Source organism: Quercus robur, chromosome 11 (assembly GCF_932294415.1).
Source record: "Quercus robur chromosome 11, dhQueRobu3.1, whole genome shotgun sequence".
NCBI classification, from domain to species: domain Eukaryota; kingdom Viridiplantae; phylum Streptophyta; class Magnoliopsida; order Fagales; family Fagaceae; genus Quercus; species Quercus robur.
Genome location: NC_065544.1, coordinates 13,634,467 through 13,652,693, shown reverse-complemented (window position 1 = coordinate 13,652,693; position 18,227 = coordinate 13,634,467). Strand labels below are relative to the sequence as shown.

General features: G+C 36.0%; 1 protein-coding gene across 3 annotated transcripts; it reads right to left on the bottom strand.

The window, feature by feature from the left end:
• Positions 1–1,769: 1,769 nt before the first annotated feature.
• Positions 1,770–7,267, bottom strand: LOC126707442 (uncharacterized). Of its 3 annotated transcripts, XM_050407079.1 has the most exons (4): positions 6,671–7,267; positions 6,384–6,515; positions 5,819–5,888; positions 1,770–2,122 (listed from the first exon to the last, which is right to left on the bottom strand). In XM_050407079.1, exons 1-3 carry the CDS (start codon positions 7,157–7,159, stop codon positions 5,847–5,849), a joined length of 663 nt encoding a protein of 220 aa, XP_050263036.1. In that variant the 5' UTR covers positions 7,160–7,267; the 3' UTR covers positions 1,770–2,122; positions 5,819–5,846. The 3 variants fall into 3 exon arrangements, with proteins under 3 accessions (XP_050263036.1, XP_050263035.1, XP_050263037.1); XM_050407078.1 differs by lacking the exon at positions 5,819–5,888 and having other exon boundaries at positions 6,671–7,265; XM_050407080.1 differs by lacking the exons at positions 5,819–5,888; positions 6,384–6,515.
• Positions 7,268–18,227: the final 10,960 nt, after the last annotated feature.

The window sequence follows — 18,227 nt, the reverse complement described above, 5'->3', positions numbered from 1 at the left end:
CCTTCCACTTGAAGTTGTCGGGTTGGTTCCAAGTTTGGCACAAACCCAACCCGTGGACAAGCCTACATATAAGGATTATTTTGAAGATTGGCTTATGTTAATCTTATGTGAATCCACTCATGTCTCCTTTTTTGGGGGCTATATTTAAATGTTACTAAAGTTGTCTTAGAGTATGTAGTAATTTTCGACATAGTGAAGATAACGTCTTGCAAAGAAAGTATAACATGTAAGGACATCATTTAACACAAAAGCTTAAAATTATTAGTTTACGACTAATTATGTAATATTAACCACTCACTCTTCTAATTATTATTAAATGTGAGACTTTATTCACACGTATATATCAATCGTTGCACATTTTAAGAAGCCATCTAGAATAGATATCCATAGGTACAACTTTTTCATTATTCATAAAGATGACATTTCTTGTCTTCCAAATAATATAAGGTGAGTAGTGGTTAGTGGTTACAAACCTGTTACATAATTCTTCTCGAGATTCCACAACTAGTTTATTAATTCCTTCCCTGAGGCTGATACCCTTTGGAAACCCACACTTTTTAGACCCCAGTTCATTCCAAACCACAAAAATCATTATCAAGGTTTATTCCACAGCTAGCCTAACCTGCTTCTCAGGGGTAAGGCTTCAGCTACAATTCTCCATAAATGGACTTCTACCTCTCATTCATGTTTTGGGGTTGTATTTTGTTGGACTTGCCAGTAAGAGTGTATTGAAGAAACATGTATATAAAGGCAACGAGATACCGATAAGAACCATCAGTGCATGACAATTGACAAACCTTAGCAGGCCCTATATATATATATATATATATATATATATATATATAATTACACATTTTTAATATTGTAAATTTTAAAAGATTTAACAGTTAAAAAAAATTATTAAATGTTATTACTTTTCCTTCATTATCTAATTAATACTATAATTTTTTTCTCTCCTTATTCATTTCTTTCAATACCTTTTTTCCTTTTTCTTTCCAGCCATTAAAGAGCACTATATAGTTTTGGTGTGGTCAGAAACTTGGGTATGAGTTTGAATTTTAGTTATGTTTTGTTACTTTTGTATGAGGCTTTGCTTTATATCTATGGCTAACAAGCAGCACATGCACAGTCTTTGCGTGCTTGTATGAGTTTTAAATACACTATATTATTTCAAAAATCATACTGAACTTTCTGCTTTGCCCACAACGAAACTATGAGATGGGTTATAATAACCCAAAAGAAATAAATACAAGAAGCCCCTTCTTTCACTCTTTTCCTCCACGAACCAAACAGAGGAAAATTTTTAATATATTTCCACATATCACATTATCATGCTTAAAACGTAACCATCCTTCTTCTTTTTTATTATATGAAAATGACGAAATTTCATTACCATCCTTAACACTTACGGACAAAATGGGCTTCTGCCCTTTTCGGGTAAATTAATTAGCCTTTTGCCCTTATTTCCAAACTAAATAGGGAAATGCCCTTCTTTTGAAAATTGACTTTTTCAAAATTGAGTTAAGTCCTATAGTGACGTTTTCAAGGATTTATAGTGACGTTTTTAAGGACCTATAGTGGCGTTTTGTAACTTGATGTCCATAAAATCAAGTTATAAGCAATTTGATATCAAATTACAAAACGTCACTATAGGTCCTACAAAACGTCACTATAGGTCCTTAAAAACGTCACTATAAAGTTCTAGAATTTTTTTTTTTTTTCAACTCAATTTTGAGAAAGTTGATTTTCAAAAGAGGGGCATTTCCCTATTTAGTTTGGGAAGAAGGACAAAAAGCTAATTAATTTGCCCGAAAAGGGCAGAAGCCTATTTTGTCCTAACACTTACACATAACCATAGTTTATATACACAACCATTCATGATACCTAACATAATACTATACCCCTCCAAAGATTTAATACAAAACCATCAAAGACACTTCATTGTTCCATAATACATATCCATTATACCACCACTAACATCGTGCAAGATTTACATAAACATTAATGTCTAGTGACCACCATCTTTGTTGAAAAAGTTCTCCAACCATCTTTGCTACTGCAACCCCACAGCAAGGACGGATGAAACTTCAGAGGGAGCTGCTCTGATTTTTTTGTTATCAGTCTACATAACAAAATAAAAATAATGGAGTATAAGAATTATAATCACACCACTATACTCTCATGTGCCTGAAATAAACATTTTCACAAATTCATGACAACATTAATCATGAAAATGACTGTACCAAATACCCAACAGCTTCTCTCGTCATATATTTTTAAAAGAGTAAAACTTAGATACAGTATCTTATGTATTATTCCTTAAGGGAGTAGCCAAGAATGTTCACTTGGGGGGCTGAGTTATAGTATTGATATAGTAATCATAATTCATAAATCTATTAAATACAAAATTATCTACTTTGATAAACTGTCATGTTCATAAACATTAATGAATATATAAAAGCTATCTAATTCACCACAGACATATATAATAATATCCACACACAAAATATTTCACATCAAAATTATTTCAGATGATATGATAATCTTTCATAGAATGCACTTCATCAATTTTTACTCAACTTTATGGATTTTATTCACACACAAGGAAACAAAATTTTGACTATTATTTTAAGCACTATCAACTTATTATCATTCACATTATTAAAATTTTCCTAGATATTAATTTTTTTAATGGATTATTTGGCACCTAATTCCCAAAATAAAGAGAGGATAAAATCTAACTTGGAAGAGAGATGTAATATACTATCACATAGCAATAGGAATAAAAAATGTACACAACCTTAATAAACAAAGCATATTCTTAAAACAGAGGTACTACGTCCACAACATTTTTACAACAAATCATAAGTAGTTAGTTGTTATTGGTTCAAATTTGAACCTAACACTAAAATTACTTTTTTACCCCAACAATAACAATTAACAATTAGTAACAACTTGCCACTTAAGATTTGTTGTAAAAATGTTGTAGATCAAAGCACATCCTTAAAAATCTAAACACTCATACAAAAACTGACAATTTTGTTAGACTATGTTGAGAATCTTGAGATGAGATGTGTTGATAAGAAATAAACAATGAATTGGCAGCACTATAGAGGAAAGCAAGAAAAAAGTACAATTTTCCTATATTTTAATTTTTTTAATGAATTATTTGGCACCTAATTCCCAAAAAAAAGAGAGAGGATAAAGTCTAACTTGGAAGAGAGATGTAATATACTATCACATGGCAATAGGAATAAAAAATGAATACAACCTTAATAAACAAAGCATATTCTTAAAAATCTAAACACTCATACAAACTGTGACAGTTTTGTTTGACTATGTTGAATAATCTTGAGATGAGATGTGTTGATAAGAAATAAACAATGAATTGGCAGCACTATAGAGGAAAACAAGCAAAAGTATTTGTGGCATCCTTGACAATAAAAATGAAGGGGAAAAAAAATAAAGTTTTGTTTTGAAATGGTTAATGGGTTGACATATATGCTATTTGGAGAGAGTGGCTTAACCATTGGATTGATTACAAGTGTTGAAGGGGTTAAGTATTCTTTATCTGTTGGACTAGTACAAGTTTGAGGAAGAAATTTTAAATTTTTGGCTCCGTCCCTTAGTTCCCCTTTTAATTTTCAGCCACTTGTCCAATTAAAATACTTCAACAAACAGCGGTAAAAGACTCTCCCTCTGTTTTCTTTTTCTTTTTTCTTTTTCATCTTCCCTGTCCAACGATAACACATCAGATATGTCTTCAAATCTCAGAATTCAGGTTGGAACTTTTCCTTATGCTGAGAATAACTTGAGAGGTTTGGATCAATCTTCCCAAAAAAAAATTTATTTCAGATTTTTATCAATACCATATAGTAAATCTATATCATTATCATCAACAAAAGCCGAATTTTTTTTTTTAAAAAAAAAAAGCTCTCTCTCTCTCATGGCTTCCTCCGCAAATCCAAATCTCCAAAACCAAAAATCCAAATCTGCCGATCAAGCCTCAGGACTCCATTGAGCACTAGTTTGCAACAACATTACTCAGATCGAATTTGGTTCAAATTGGTCTTTTTTTGTTTTTGTTTTAGTAGCTTCTGGCTTGTGGGGTTTTGAGTGGAGGCTAAGAGCAAGTGGCGGTTGTGGGTTTTGGTGATGACTAGGTCAATGGTGGGGGATTTCTATGGAGGCAATTGTCATTCCTTACTTCCTTCTTACCCTCCACCATCTGGCCCTTCTTACCTTTTGTAGAAGCTAAATTGGTTGTTTTGAGTTCTGACTTTAGCGATTGAGAAAGTTATAGAGATATGAAGCAGATGTTTTATCGTGGGCCAGGGAAAATAAGAATAGAAAACAGAAAGCTTTGTCTTTTTTAACGCTGCTTGTTGAAGTATTTTAAGTAGACAGATGGCTGAAAATTAAAAAGGGGACCGAAGAAACAATACATAAGGAAACGTATCTAACCCTTTATAAAGATACAATTATATATATATATATATATATATACACACACACACACACACATACATATATATATATTATTGCGTTAGAACCTCAGCTATAAACCAAGACTGACAAAATATTTTCTATCACGAAATCCATATGGAATTTAGATAAACAACCTTATGTCATATCATTAATCTTAACCTCAAATTTACTGAATAAGTGTAGAATAAGAGAAACAGCACCAACAGCACCAACCCCAACTCCTCCCCAAAATATAAAGAAATTATTACAATGTATCACCAAAAACAATATCTGCCGGATATAGCAGAGCACAAACTGAAAAACTAGAGTACTAGACATATCTGTGAACTTAAACTGAAGTTATTGTATCTTGATCCTATAACTTTTTCTTCTTCTTTTTTATGTGTATCTTAATCCAATAACTTGGACATATAATGCTAGATAGAAGCATATTTTTCTGCACATTATTTACTAATGCCATATAGAAGCATATACTTGGACATATAACAGCATTCTAAATTCAAATGGAGAATGTAGAACTGCTGTGTGAGCATCAGGTTTTTCACCAAAAACAATCAGCATGGCCATTTCAGCACTGGACTCGTATGAATAAGTAGATAAATAGGATTGGAGAACAAGAAATTGTCAAACTTATCTCATAGACTTTTTCACATTAAGGTGTCAACAACAAGTAGTTCCTCAAAAAGTCTAGTATCAAGGTACCTAAGGTTAAAACCACCCCTATCACCTCTTGCATAATGGGAATTTATTAGCTCCTAAACTTAAAGCCTTTATGGTGTAGAAAGATTGAACAAACTTACCATCTAGGAAGCACGGACATAGACACTGGTACACATACAACAAGACAACATGAGCAATTTCTGAAAAATTGGTAAGACACCAATAGGACACGGGTACGACATCGGTACAACACAGGTACAACACCACAAATGATGCATCCATGCTTCCTAGTTACCATATATCCACTCCAGAATCCAGACCAAACAAATTATATCCCTAATTGCATCTCGTCCTCACTCCAATTATTTACATTAGCATTAAATAAAAACAAAGGTAAAAAAAAAATTTCAATATATATTTTCAAAATGTATCCGATACTAATATTTCCAAAAAAGAAAAAAAAATTCTAAACTCGCTAGCAGTTCCAACAGTGAAAATCACTTAGCAATATTTAAAAAGATCAAAATACTATATAACCTTAAAAGTGAATTTCCAGCCCACTTCCGAGCTCCAAATACTAAACCCACAATACAAAACCAATTCAAACATTTAAAACCTTAACTGAAAGCATCAAAATCAAAGAAATGGAAGAGACCCAAATGACCATTACCTTTGATTCTGCCTGTCCTGGTCGGGGATCAAGCATTATCAGAGAGAAAAACCTCGGAGCAACCAAAACCCTGATTGGAAAGCAAAACTATTGGGAAAACTTTTGCAAATCCACAACCAAAGGTCCTAAACCCAGACCAATCTTACAAACAACCAAAAAAAAATAATATATAACATAACTCAGTATATCTACAACCAACCAAAACCCACTGCAGAACCTCTAAGGCTCTAACATCCAAATAAAACAAACATAGAAAAATAATAATAACAACAAATATTGGCATCAACAATGGGGGAAGGGGAAGGTGTTGCTGGTTCATGGGGTTTTATGTTTGACAAAGAGAGGTTTTACAGCAAAACAAACAACTGCAAGTATTGAAAACGTTTTCAGGAAAACATTTACAGCGCCGGGCTGCGCCGCAGGGTTGGTAAGGGGGCGGAGTTCATCAGTTTCAAATGTGATGCAAGCACGGAGATAATGATCTCCAGCAAAATGTCTAAAAGTCACAAGTTACAGAGACTTTAGGGCCAATTTTAGGCCAACTCTACACTACTAAAGCAAATACCTCCATGGATTTCATCCCATCCAGCGCAGCAATCTCTCTTTTAGAATCAAATGTTCTGTTCTCTAAAGAATTCAGTGCAAGCCCCACCTCTTCAGCTGCTTCCCCAATCCGTCCTTTCTTCACTGCAACCTCCTGATAAAAGGAATAATTTATTTCACATCAAAGTGTTACTTCATACATAATAATTACTACTTATTACAGAACATTGATAATGATCTCAGGCAAAATGTCTAAAACACACAAGTTTGGCTGCGATTCGAGCCGGGATGCAATATGTTTGTTTGTACCTCATCATCCAGCGCAGCAATCTCTCTTTTGTTCTCTGAAGATTTCATTGCATCCGCATCCCCATCCCCCACTACTTCTTCTTCAGCAGCTTTCCTAACCCGAACCCGTCGTCTCTTCTTGACTGCAACCTGACGCTCTTCTTCTTCAGTCATTCTGGTAGCGCCAGACTCAACAACGCGGTCAAGATTTACATGGTCTGCCTTGATGCTGAGGGGAGCAGAACACTTTGTACAGTTGAAGCGGAAGCGGTAGATCGGACTTCCCATGCAATCCTCGCCGATGACCTGCTCCTTGCGAGAGAGAATGGTTTTGCCGCGGCGGATGTAATAGGAGCAGGTGTCGCAGCAAATCGAGAGGGGGATCTTCATGGGCATCGGGAATGGTAACTTCTTGTAAGGCGTCCCAAATAGTGCTGCACTCCTCGAAGTCGAAAATATGGGGTCGTCAATCGGTGGTATAAATCTCCGATGGATGTATATCTCTCCCATTCTCACACCACTCTATATGGCGCAAGCCAAATTTTAGGGTTTCGGTTTCGGTTTCAGGGGCTGATGCCAATGTGAATTGTGATCTCTTCTTTTCTTTTCCCTCACATATATAATCTATATATATATATATAAAACCGAAGCCTTTGCTGGCACCACAATTTTCCACGTCAGCACAATATTTAAAAAATAAAAAATGGCACCACAATTTTCCACGTCAGCACAATATTTAAAAAATAAAAAATAAATAAAAATTATAACCCCTCAAAACCCTAGCAACCTTACCCCTCTCTTAAATTAAGAAACATAAAGCCACGGTTTCTGCAAACTCTCTCTCTCTCCAGACGTAGGAAGCCCTAAAGCATTCAAGATCTACAATGCACGGTATAGATTTTCGCTTATTAAGTTCAACTTTTGTAAAGTTAGTTTTGTTTATATATTAATTAATACATAGTACTTTGTTCACCATTGAATACTCACATAATCAATTTCCAATTCAGTGTTCAATAATTAAACCAAAATTCTAACTGCTCTATCATAAAATATTATTATTAGTATGAATTTTATGGAGTTGCGGTGTTCAAGAATTAAACCAAAATTCTTTTAAATTATCTATAATACTTTGTTCTTTGAAAATTTTATCTCTTTGATTTTAGTATATTGTGTTTCTTAAGCTATAGAGAGATTTTCTTTGGTTTCTGCAAACTCTCTCTCTCTCTCTCCAGATGTAGGAAGCCCTAAACGCACGGTATAGCATTCAAGATCTACAACTCACGATATAGATTTTAGCTTATAAAGTTCAGCTTTTGTAAGGTTAGTTTGTTTATATATTTAGTCCTTACGTTTAGGTTTAGTTTAGGTTTAGGTTTTAAGAGATTTATATATTACTACTATGTAGCTGAATTTCCCGTGACATCAGTTTTATGGTTTTAACCAAATACATCAAGAAAGCAAGAGAAGGGGCGTAAATATTTAGTCCTTAAGTTTAAGTTTAGGTTTAGGTTTAGGTTTTAAGAGATTTATATATTACTACTATGTGGCTGAATTTCCCGTGACATCAGTTTTATGTTTTTTTTTTTTTTTTTTTTTTTTAAATTTGTTTTATGTAAGGTTAGTTTGTTTACATCAGTTCTTTGTCTCATAGATAATACTTTTAATATATCCCTTGCAAGCACACATGAACTTAAATTGTCTTTTAATATATGCATACTTTATTATTTTCTAATAGTTTTCCGTGCATCGCACGGGTTAGCGACTAGTTTGTTATATACCGGTACTAAACGCGTTCGTGTGTTTTTTATTGTTTTAATTTGTTATAATTATAATTTGTTAGGGCCAATTATAATTTGTTATAATTTGGATAATTGTTTTTTATTTTTTAGATAAAAATTTGGATAACTACAGGTAAACCTTTATGTCTGTATCTACTATGTTTATTTATTTATATGTTTAATTTTCCCTGGATGTCTAACATGAGAGAGAGAGAGTTTATAAATTAAAAAAAAAATAAAAATGAGAGTGGGTGAGAGAGAGAAAAAAAAAGTTGTTATCTATATCTATACTACTAATTAAGAGACTTCTTCTATCTTTCTCTGCATTTCCAATTATCCATCGTAACATTTTCATCTCAAGTCAACTACGCTCATTTTATGAAATATAAAATTATCAATTTTAACGTTTTTTCCTTGTACTTTGGCCTAAATTCAATTTTACCCCATCAATTTTAATTTATTAGTTCTTGAAAATTTTAAAAGATATCATTTTCATCAAATTAATACCTTCTAAAAATTTTCATCGACCAAATTACAAATTTTAAAAATTGTGGGACAATAACCTTTACACCATATTTCAATTATGTCAATTTGATTTTTAACTTTTCAATATCGTGTCAATTTAGTCTCTGATGTTATATCTTAGATAAAAATTGCTAACATGACAAATGATCAAAATAAAATTTAAGTTCATTGTCTTATCAACGTAAGTTAATTTTTTGTTTTGACCATTAGACACGTCATAAATTTTCATTCAAAAGATATCATTAGGGACTAAATGGACACGATATTAAAAGGTTAGAAACCAAATTGACACAATTGAAATATTAGGAACCAAATTGAAATATAGTATATAGGATATTGACCAATTACGTAGTTTACCCTTAATTTTTTTTTCCTTTTAGGAAGAAAATATCAATTGTTTTTAGGAAGCAAATTTACTCCTATCAAAATAAATAAATAAATAAATAAATTTAACCTAGCAATATTTACATTGAGTAATATTTAATTAATTTCATTTTAAAAAAAATTATAGTATAATCTAAGTGTATATGTGTGTGAAACTCTTTCATGAAAATTTGAACCCCGGCCCTTACTTCCCACATTCCACATTCCACATTCCACACTCCACAAACACTTATATTTATGGAATAACCATCACACTAAAAGTGTACGATAGTAATTTCATTTTGTTTCTTAAATTTGGATTATTGTTTTAGTGTTTAATAATAGTTTTTGGTGGAATTTTAAATTTGGATAATTGTTTTTTATTTTTTAGATAAAAATTTGGATCACTACGGATAAACCTTTATGTTTGTATCTACTATGTTTATTTATATGTTTAATTTTCCCTAGATGTCTAACATGAGAGAGAGAGTTTATAAATTTTTTTTTTAAAAAAAAAATGAGAGTGGGTGAGAGAGAGGAAAAAAAAAAGTTGTTATCTATATCTGTACTACTATTTAAGAGACTTCTTCTATTTGGACTCTTACTTTTGTATGCCCAAAATACTCTCTGATGAACACAAGGAAATCCGTAAGGCTGAATGTCTCGGGCGTCGATGATTTGTGTTACTTGGAATATACTAAAAAGATGAACACAAAATCAGAGGAGACCGGGAAAGACCAACCAAGAATCCTCCGATGGTAAAATTAGTATTTTCGGAATTCCAATTTATATGGAAATATGTCTGAATCCCTTACCCTCTGAAGAAGAGTCCTTATATAGTGCTTGTCTGAAACAATTATTTCTCCTACCGTTGTGGAGTTCGAAGACTCGGAAGTAACTTCCATAACCGCCATGGAAGTTACATTATTTGGGCTCTGTTTTCCTCAACCGTTTACTGAAGGAACAATTTTGCAGCCTGACAAGAAAACAGAGGTGACAAACATGTTTAGGATGCAAGGTGCTCGTCCAACTGACTATACGAATGAACGAGCTTATACATGGATGAACACCCCTAAGCCACTCAACTCTTCCTTAGGACGAGACATATGGATGAGTTTAGGAGTTGTCTTTTTATAACACCATTAGTTGCCTCCTCGTCCACATGGATCGTCTAAGGGAATGTGTACCTTGGCATCATTTCCCTGGACATACGCATTTAATGTCTACAGGTAGATGCGCCACGTGTCATAATTTTACCGGTGACCAGTCTTGTTGATTTATTTTTTCGAGGGGTAAGCCACGTGTCATATTCTGGTTGGTTGTGTCATTTCAAATGCCCAGGTCAGCTGTCTATAAATAGTGGCATTCCTCCTCTACCCTTCACATTTCTAAAATTTTCCTTCCGGACACTCCTAGTCTAGAGCCCTGTCTAGAAGTCCCTTCTTGTCCATAGCTTCCTTCCGTCTTAGAGCCAGGTATTCTTTCCTTTCTTGTCTTTAGGTTTTCCTTTATTTTTTCCAGAAAAAATGTATGTTTCTTTGTCTAGTAATAGTACTGAGGGAGCTATAGACAAATAACGTGATTCAATTGGCTCTAGTAGTTCTAACAATAGCACTAGCCATAGCAGCAGTGGGGGGAGTTCCAAGGATGAGGGGTACACTTCTAGTGTCCCCAAGTTTCCTTTAGAAGTCATACATGAACAACTTAGGAAGGCTTTAGGGTCTCAAGTTGGTACCTCGTCCAACGTCCCTTTGTTTAATCCTTTGGATGAGACGGAAATCACCGTCTATAGCTGTGCGATAAACATCCCTTCTAAGACAGATGAACAAAGACTCAACAATATTAGGAAGTGGTACCAAATTCTGGATGAGCTTAACCCTAGGTTGCCCATCCGTGGAGAATGGTGCTGAAACCCCTATTTAGGAATAGGCTTCTATGAGGCTTAATTTTTAGGGGGCTCAAGGTTACCTTTGAACGCTTTTGCTAGGGAATTGTTAGTTAGGTTAGGTTTTGGAGCATGTCCATTCAATCCTAATGCGTGGAGATTAATTGTCTCCATGCAAATTTTGTGGAAGGAAGTATTTAGAGGGGACCGTCTTCTTACTGCGGATGAGTTCCTCTATTGTTACAAACCCTCGGAAATACATCAGTCCCTTAGCTTCTACCAATTCACAGCTAAGGGTACAGATTGTAGATTGATTAAGTCTTTGGCCTTATTTGATAGAAACTGGAAAAATGAATTTTTCTTCGTCTTCGGTTTCTAGGTTGGGAATCCTATGCACATTGGCCGGGACACCTTTGGTCGTTGCACTGGGGATCTAGGGAACCTTTGTCCTGAAGGTAAGTCCCTCCCCTTTTTCTTCATTTTGTTCTCTTTCATTTACATCTAACTTTTTCTTACTTGTTTGCTTATAGCTGTTGAACGACCGTCTTTAAGCAAGTTTTATCGGGACTGTGTTCAGAAGGCTAGTCTACACATGGATAGGAGCTTCCATTCCTTGGTCACGCTCAGACGACTTACCAAGTGGGGATTAGGCCCTAATCCATCCGACGAAGCTCTTGCACACGAAATCACTGTATGAAGAAGTAAGTTTTCAAACTTTAGATAAATATTACAATTTTATGTTCTACTTAGCTCTGAATTTTTTTATTTTTTATTTTTTTTATTATTTTAGGAATGGCAACAATGAAAGAAAACAAAGGAAAAGAGATTATAGGTGAGGAGGGTTGTCCTGAGGCCCAACCCCAGACTTGTCTGTCGGCTGGGGAAAAAGGGAAATCCTTGTTAAAGAATATTGATTTGGGAAGTCTTCCCAGCCGACGAGATAGTCGACGAGATAAAAGGGTTAAGCGTGGGTCGTCCTAAGTAGTCAAGCCTAAGCTTCCTCAATCCCAGCCTCCCGTCCACATAGTTGATGTTGACTCGTCCACTCCAGTTGAGACTACCTCGTCTAAGACTTCTCTGCCTAGGACGGCTACACCTGCTTCGTCCTAGCATCCTCCCAGGGTTCCCACAAACATTATTGAAAATGAGGACTTGGCTTGGGAACACTTTGGAGAAGCTGTGAAGTACAAGAACATAAATGTTTGTTATGACATGTCCCTAAAGGATTTTGAGTACTTAGATGTTCATGATCTTTTTAAGGTGCAAAACTGTACTTTTTGTCTCGTCCTTATTATCTCATAATTTTTTCTTCGTCTAACCAGCATTTTTTGAATCCATCTTTTTACAGGGCATGTCAAAATTCATTGCAGCGTCCAGGCAAGTCACTGAATTGGATAAGACAAGGATCTTGCTAGAGACGAGAATTCAAGAGATAAGGGACAAATGTAAGAAATGGGCTAAGGTGGCTGCCAAAGCTAAGGAGGAAGCAAAGGAGCAGCAAAATTTGATTGGAGAGTTGAGAGCCAATATAGTGGAGAAAGATACTCGTCTTGATCAGTTATAGAAAAAGAATGACGGGTTGAGTACCCTTCTCTCCCAGGCAAAAGAAGATGTAGTTGCTGAGTTCAAGGCGTCCAAACAATATACTGATTGTCTGGATGAACATTACGCAATAGGCTTTGAAGATTTCAGAATGGATGCTATAGAAAACTTCCCTGGATTGGACTTTAGCTCCATCAAGCTTAACCTTGTTGTTGCTACTAGTTCTCTTCTTCAGGCCAACTCCAAGGATGTTAATATGGAGGAGATGCTACTACCCAGCTGTCCCAGGACGACCCCAACATTAATGCCCCCCTGCTTAAATCTTTTGATTATCCTTTGTATTTTCTTTTTTCTTTTGATTTTTGTTTGGTCATTGGGTTTGGGACCTTTTAATGTAACTTAAGTACACTAAGCTCGTCCATAGTTTTAGGACGAGCTATCAACAGTTTGTTTTACATTCATAAGGGTGCTTGGACGTTGGTTGTCCGCCCTTGAACAATCTGAATGAATGTTATTTTCTTTTATTATGATATGAACAAAAGCTTTATCTCTATAAACAATAGATTTCAAGCCCAACTCGTCCATTGATCATTTATATATATATATAAATTTTTTTATTTTGAATTTCACCAAGTGTAAATCGTTTGTGAAATGATAATTACCAGCATTACTCGTCATTAGACTTAGCTGATTTTTCACGCTTCATGAAGACCCAACTTTTCTCTCGTCCATAGATTGGATTGTTTTAGTAGGCATCTTGATCAATAGGTTGAGCGTTTGCTTAAGTATTTCCTCGTCCATGGATTGGACTAAGGTATTATGGGCTTTACTTCGTCCATTATTTGGACATTTTCATACTTCACCCAAGTTTAAGGCTTCTACTCATACTCGTTCATGATTTGGATGAGTATGCCTTCATTCTTAGGAAAGTTTATAGACGTTACATCTCCATGTCCAGAGAATTTACTCGTCTTGGGCTCTTAGCCTTCTTGTGAACTAATTTGAATGAAAATAGCATGAAAACTAGGAATTCACACAACATTATGTATATGTCATAAATATTGTTCACAAACAAGGCAAATGCTTAGAAGTAAATGCTTTCCAGGAAGTTTAATAAGTACAAACAAATCCATAACTTTGCTCATAACCACAACATAAATAATAAAGTAGCATTAAACATAAGTAGAACATAAGTAGACAAATAAGCTTCAAGCTCGTCCATAGTAACACTCGTCCAGGCTAGCATTTTTACTGATGGTATCTCCTCAAGTGCTCAACATTCCAAGGATGCTACAGTTTTCTCCCCTCCAGGGCCACCAAGTAGTAGGATCTTTGCCTTTTATAGTTGATAACTTTGTAGGGTCCTTCCCAATTAGGCCCCAGTTTCCCATGAGCTGGGTTCTTGGTTGCCAAAGAAACCTTTTTCAGGACAAGGTCTCCTATGTTAAACTACCTTAGCTTCACCATTGCATCATATTGCCTAACCATTAGGTTTTTGTATCTTGCCGTCCTATGTTCTGCGTCCGTCCTTACCTTGTCTATTAGATCCAGGTATGACTGCTTCGCTTCCAAAGGCTAGCTTGAAAGGAGTTTCCCCTGTAGGGGTTCTCACCGTCATCCTGTACGCCCATAGAACACCTGGCAACTCATCTGACCATACCCCATTTGCCCCCTCAAGCCGAGTCTTGATGATTTTCAACAAGGACCGGTTTGCAACTTTGGCCTGACCATTTGCTTGGGGATGGGCGGGCGAGGAATAATGATTTTAAATTCTGAAGTGTTCACAGAAGTCCCTAAAAACTACATTGTCAAATTGTTATCCGTTATCAGACACTAATACTCTGGGCAGCCCAAACCTACACACAATGTTCTTCCAGACGAATCTCTTGATATTTTGTTGCATGATACTTGCTAAGGGTTTTGCTTCTACCCATTTGGTGAAATAATCAATACCTACTACCAGAAATTTCATCTGCCTCGTCCTAAGTGGAAGGAGACCTAAGATGTCTAACCCCCATTGTGCAAAAGGCCATGGGGCCATCATCAGGGTGAGATATTCTGATGGTTGTCGAGGGACATTACTAAACCGTTGGCATTGATCGTAGATCTTGACATATGCCTTGGCATCAGCTTGCATATTGGGCCAGTAATAGCCTGCGTGGACGACTTTGTGGACAAGTGATCTGGCTCCTGAGTGGTTGCCACATGCTCCTTCATGAACCTCTCTCAATACATAGTTGGCCTCATCTAGAGCTAAACACCTCAGATAAGGTTTCGAAAAACCCTTTTTGTATAGTACCTCATTCATGAGGACGTATCTGGCTTATCTGACTCTAAACTTCTTGGCCTCATATTCTCCTTTTGGAAGCTTTCCGTCCTTCAATTACGATACTATTGGAGTCATCTAATTTTCTTTATCCTCTATCTATTGCACCTCTGGAAAGTCTATGCTGGGCAGGTATTGAATTTCATCAAACTCGTCCATTACTTCACTCACTGAGGCTTATTTTCCTAAAGTATCTGCTTCCATATTTTCTTCTCTCGGAATTTGAATGAAATCAACTTCCTTAAACTTCTTTACAAGGCGTACCACCTTATTAAGGTACTTCTTCATTTGTTCTTCTTTAGCTTCACATGTCCCATTTACTTGGCCTATGACTAGCTGAGAGTCTCCCAAGACGAGTGTCGATTCTACTTCCACAGATTTAGCCAACTCCAACCCTTTAAGAAGGGCTTCATACTCAGCTTCATTGTTGGTTGTTTGATACTGCAGACGAGCCTTGTGCTTCAATTTATCTCCCTCCGAGGATAGTAAAACAACTCCTATTCCTCCTACATGCTGTGTAGATGATCCATCCATATGGACGATCCGTTTCTTTCTATTTTCTACCTCGCTTAAGTCTTCATAACTTGGAGTGAACTCTGGATTGAAATCTACCAAGGTTTGAGCTTTTATTGCAAGCCTTGGTTGATATCTAATGTCAAATTCACTAAACTTGACAACTTATTGGATCAGTCATCTTGTAGCTTCTAGCTTGTTCATTGCTTTCTTGAGCAGATGATCGGTCATGATATTGATGACATGAGCTTGGAAGTAATGTCTTAGCTTCCTGGAAGCCGTTATCAATGCAAAAACTAGCTTCTCTATTAGCAAATATCATCCTTCCGCTCTCCGTAATGCTCTACTTGTATAGTATACGGGTTTTTGCACTCTTCCTTCCTCCCTTATCAAGGCTGAACTAACGGCATGTGGGGTAACTGCTAAGTACAAATACAACTCCTCTCCCAGCACGGATGGACTTAGCAAAGGAGCTGTAGTGAGGTAGATTTTCAAGTCTTGAAAGGCATTTTGACACTCGTCCGTCCATTCAAATGCCTTCTTAAGTACCTTAAAAAATGGCAAACATTTATTAGTAGCTTTAGAGACAAACCTGTTGAGGGTAGCAACTCGTCTGGTAAGAGACAAGACTTCTTTGATATTTCATGGAGGTTCCATGTTCAGTAACGTCTGGATCTTGTCTGGATTTGCTTCGATCCCCTTATGTGAAACCATAAACCCTAGGAATTTCTCGGATGACACTCCAAAAGCACACTTGCTGGGGTTCAACCTTATGTTATACTGCCTAAGTGTGTCAAACGTTTCCTGTAGGTCGTCCAGGTGCTTTCCCTTGTCCTGACTTTTCACCAGCATGTCATTTACGTAGACTTCTACATTCCACCTAATTTGCGGATGAAACATGTGGTTAACCAACCTCTGATATGTTGCCCCAGCATTCTTCAAACCAAAAGGCATCACCTTATAATAGAATAAGCCTTGACTTGTAACAAAGGATGTCTTTTCTTGATCTGCGTCGTCCATCCTTATCTGATTGTATCTGGAGAAAGCATCCATAAAGCTAAGTAGCTTATGACCCGCAGTGGAATCTACCAATTGGTCAATGCGTGGCAACGAGTAGCTGTCTTTGAGGTAAGCCCTATTCAGATCGGTGAAGTCTACACACATTCTCCACTTACCGTTTGCTTTCTTAACCATTAATACATTGGCCAACCAGTTTGGATAATAAACTTTTCGAATGAACTTTGCTACGGTCAACTTCTGCACCTCTTCTTTAATAGCATTGTCTCTCTTAGGAGCAAACACCCTTTTCTTCTGTCCTACAAGCTTAGAGGAAGGATACACATTTAGACTGTGGGTAATGACACTAGGGTCTATACCCAGCATGTCCTCATGACTCCAAGTAAATACATCAATACTTTTCCTCAGGAAACGGACAAGGTCCTTCTTAATCTTCTTTTCTAAATCTGCTCCAACCCTAGTGCACCTCTTAGGGTTCATAATCAAAGAATATATATATGAGTGTCTTTATATAGAAGGCATATGTGTGCGGTACAAGTAAGCATATGTGTGCGGTACAAGTAAGCATATGTGTGCAGTACAAGAATGTGTGCTATACAAGTAATCCAACTGGGCCTAAAGCCCACAACATAATATACATTAACAAACCTAGAATTCTAGTGGGGCTAGAGAGGTGACGGAAGAAAAATTCATTAGGTGCGATGGTCTAAGATGTGTAAACTTGAATTTGATGGAGGTGTAAGGTTTAAGGATTTATCTCTATTTAATGATGCTCTCTTAACAAAGCAAGCTTGGAGACTCTTTTACAATCAAAATTATCTATTTTATCAGATTTTTAAGGCAAGATTCTTTCCCAATTGCGCTATCATAAAGGCCTCTAATTCCTTATCAGGGTTATACCCATGGAAGAATATTTTAAAAGGTAGGGATGTACTCAAGAAAGGGACTCGGTGGAGATTAGGGAATGGTGCATCCATAAGTATTTGGGGTGATATTTGGCTGCCTTTGAAAGACTGTCCCAAGATCATGTCTCTGGTTATGGATGACCTTTTAGAAGCTCGAGTTGACTTCTTGATTTATTATCAGACCAAAAGCTGGGATGATGATTTGATAACCAGACTCTTCTTTTCACAATAAGTGCAGCTAATCAAAAGCATTCCACTCCATCCAGTGCAAACTCTGTCAAGTCTGGGTATCGTTTCTTTCTCATGAATTACATGCATAAGATTCTACTAAGGGAAACTCTAATATAGGTCCAGGAGTTTGGAAGAAAATATGGAGCCTTATAGTCCAAAATAAGGTAAAAAAATTTCTATGGAGAGCTTGTAGAAATGACATCCCAACCAAAACCACATGTTTTATTTCTCATTCTTTTTTATTGATCTTCATCAAGGGCATCATTTCTGCATGTATAAGCACGTATTGGACAATAAAACATACAACTCGATTGCACATAGCTTTCATTTTCTACCAATTCAAAGTCTTTCTTGCTGTATTTCACATGAAATCTTATTAGCCAAAGATAGCAAAATAACAGCACTTGACCTTGTTAAAGGCTCTAAAAAGTTAATGACATCGAAAAGAGACTCAATCTCAACTCAGACATGCCGTGCAGGCTACCAATGCTTT

What these genes read in the sequence shown, in the direction of transcription:
- LOC126707442 (XM_050407078.1), bottom strand. Translation starts at nt 7,159, where the DNA reads ATGGGAGAGATATACATCCATCGGAGATTTATACCACCGATTGACGAC. An exon ending in TTGCTGCGCTGGATGATGAG is followed by an intron (nt 6,516 to 6,670) that starts GTACAAACAAAC and finishes TCCTTTTATCAG; the next exon opens with GAGGTTGCAGTGAAGAAAGG. An exon ending in ATGGGATGAAATCCATGGAG is followed by an intron (nt 2,123 to 6,383) that starts GTATTTGCTTTA and finishes TTTGTTATGTAG; the next exon opens with ACTGATAACAAAAAAATCAG.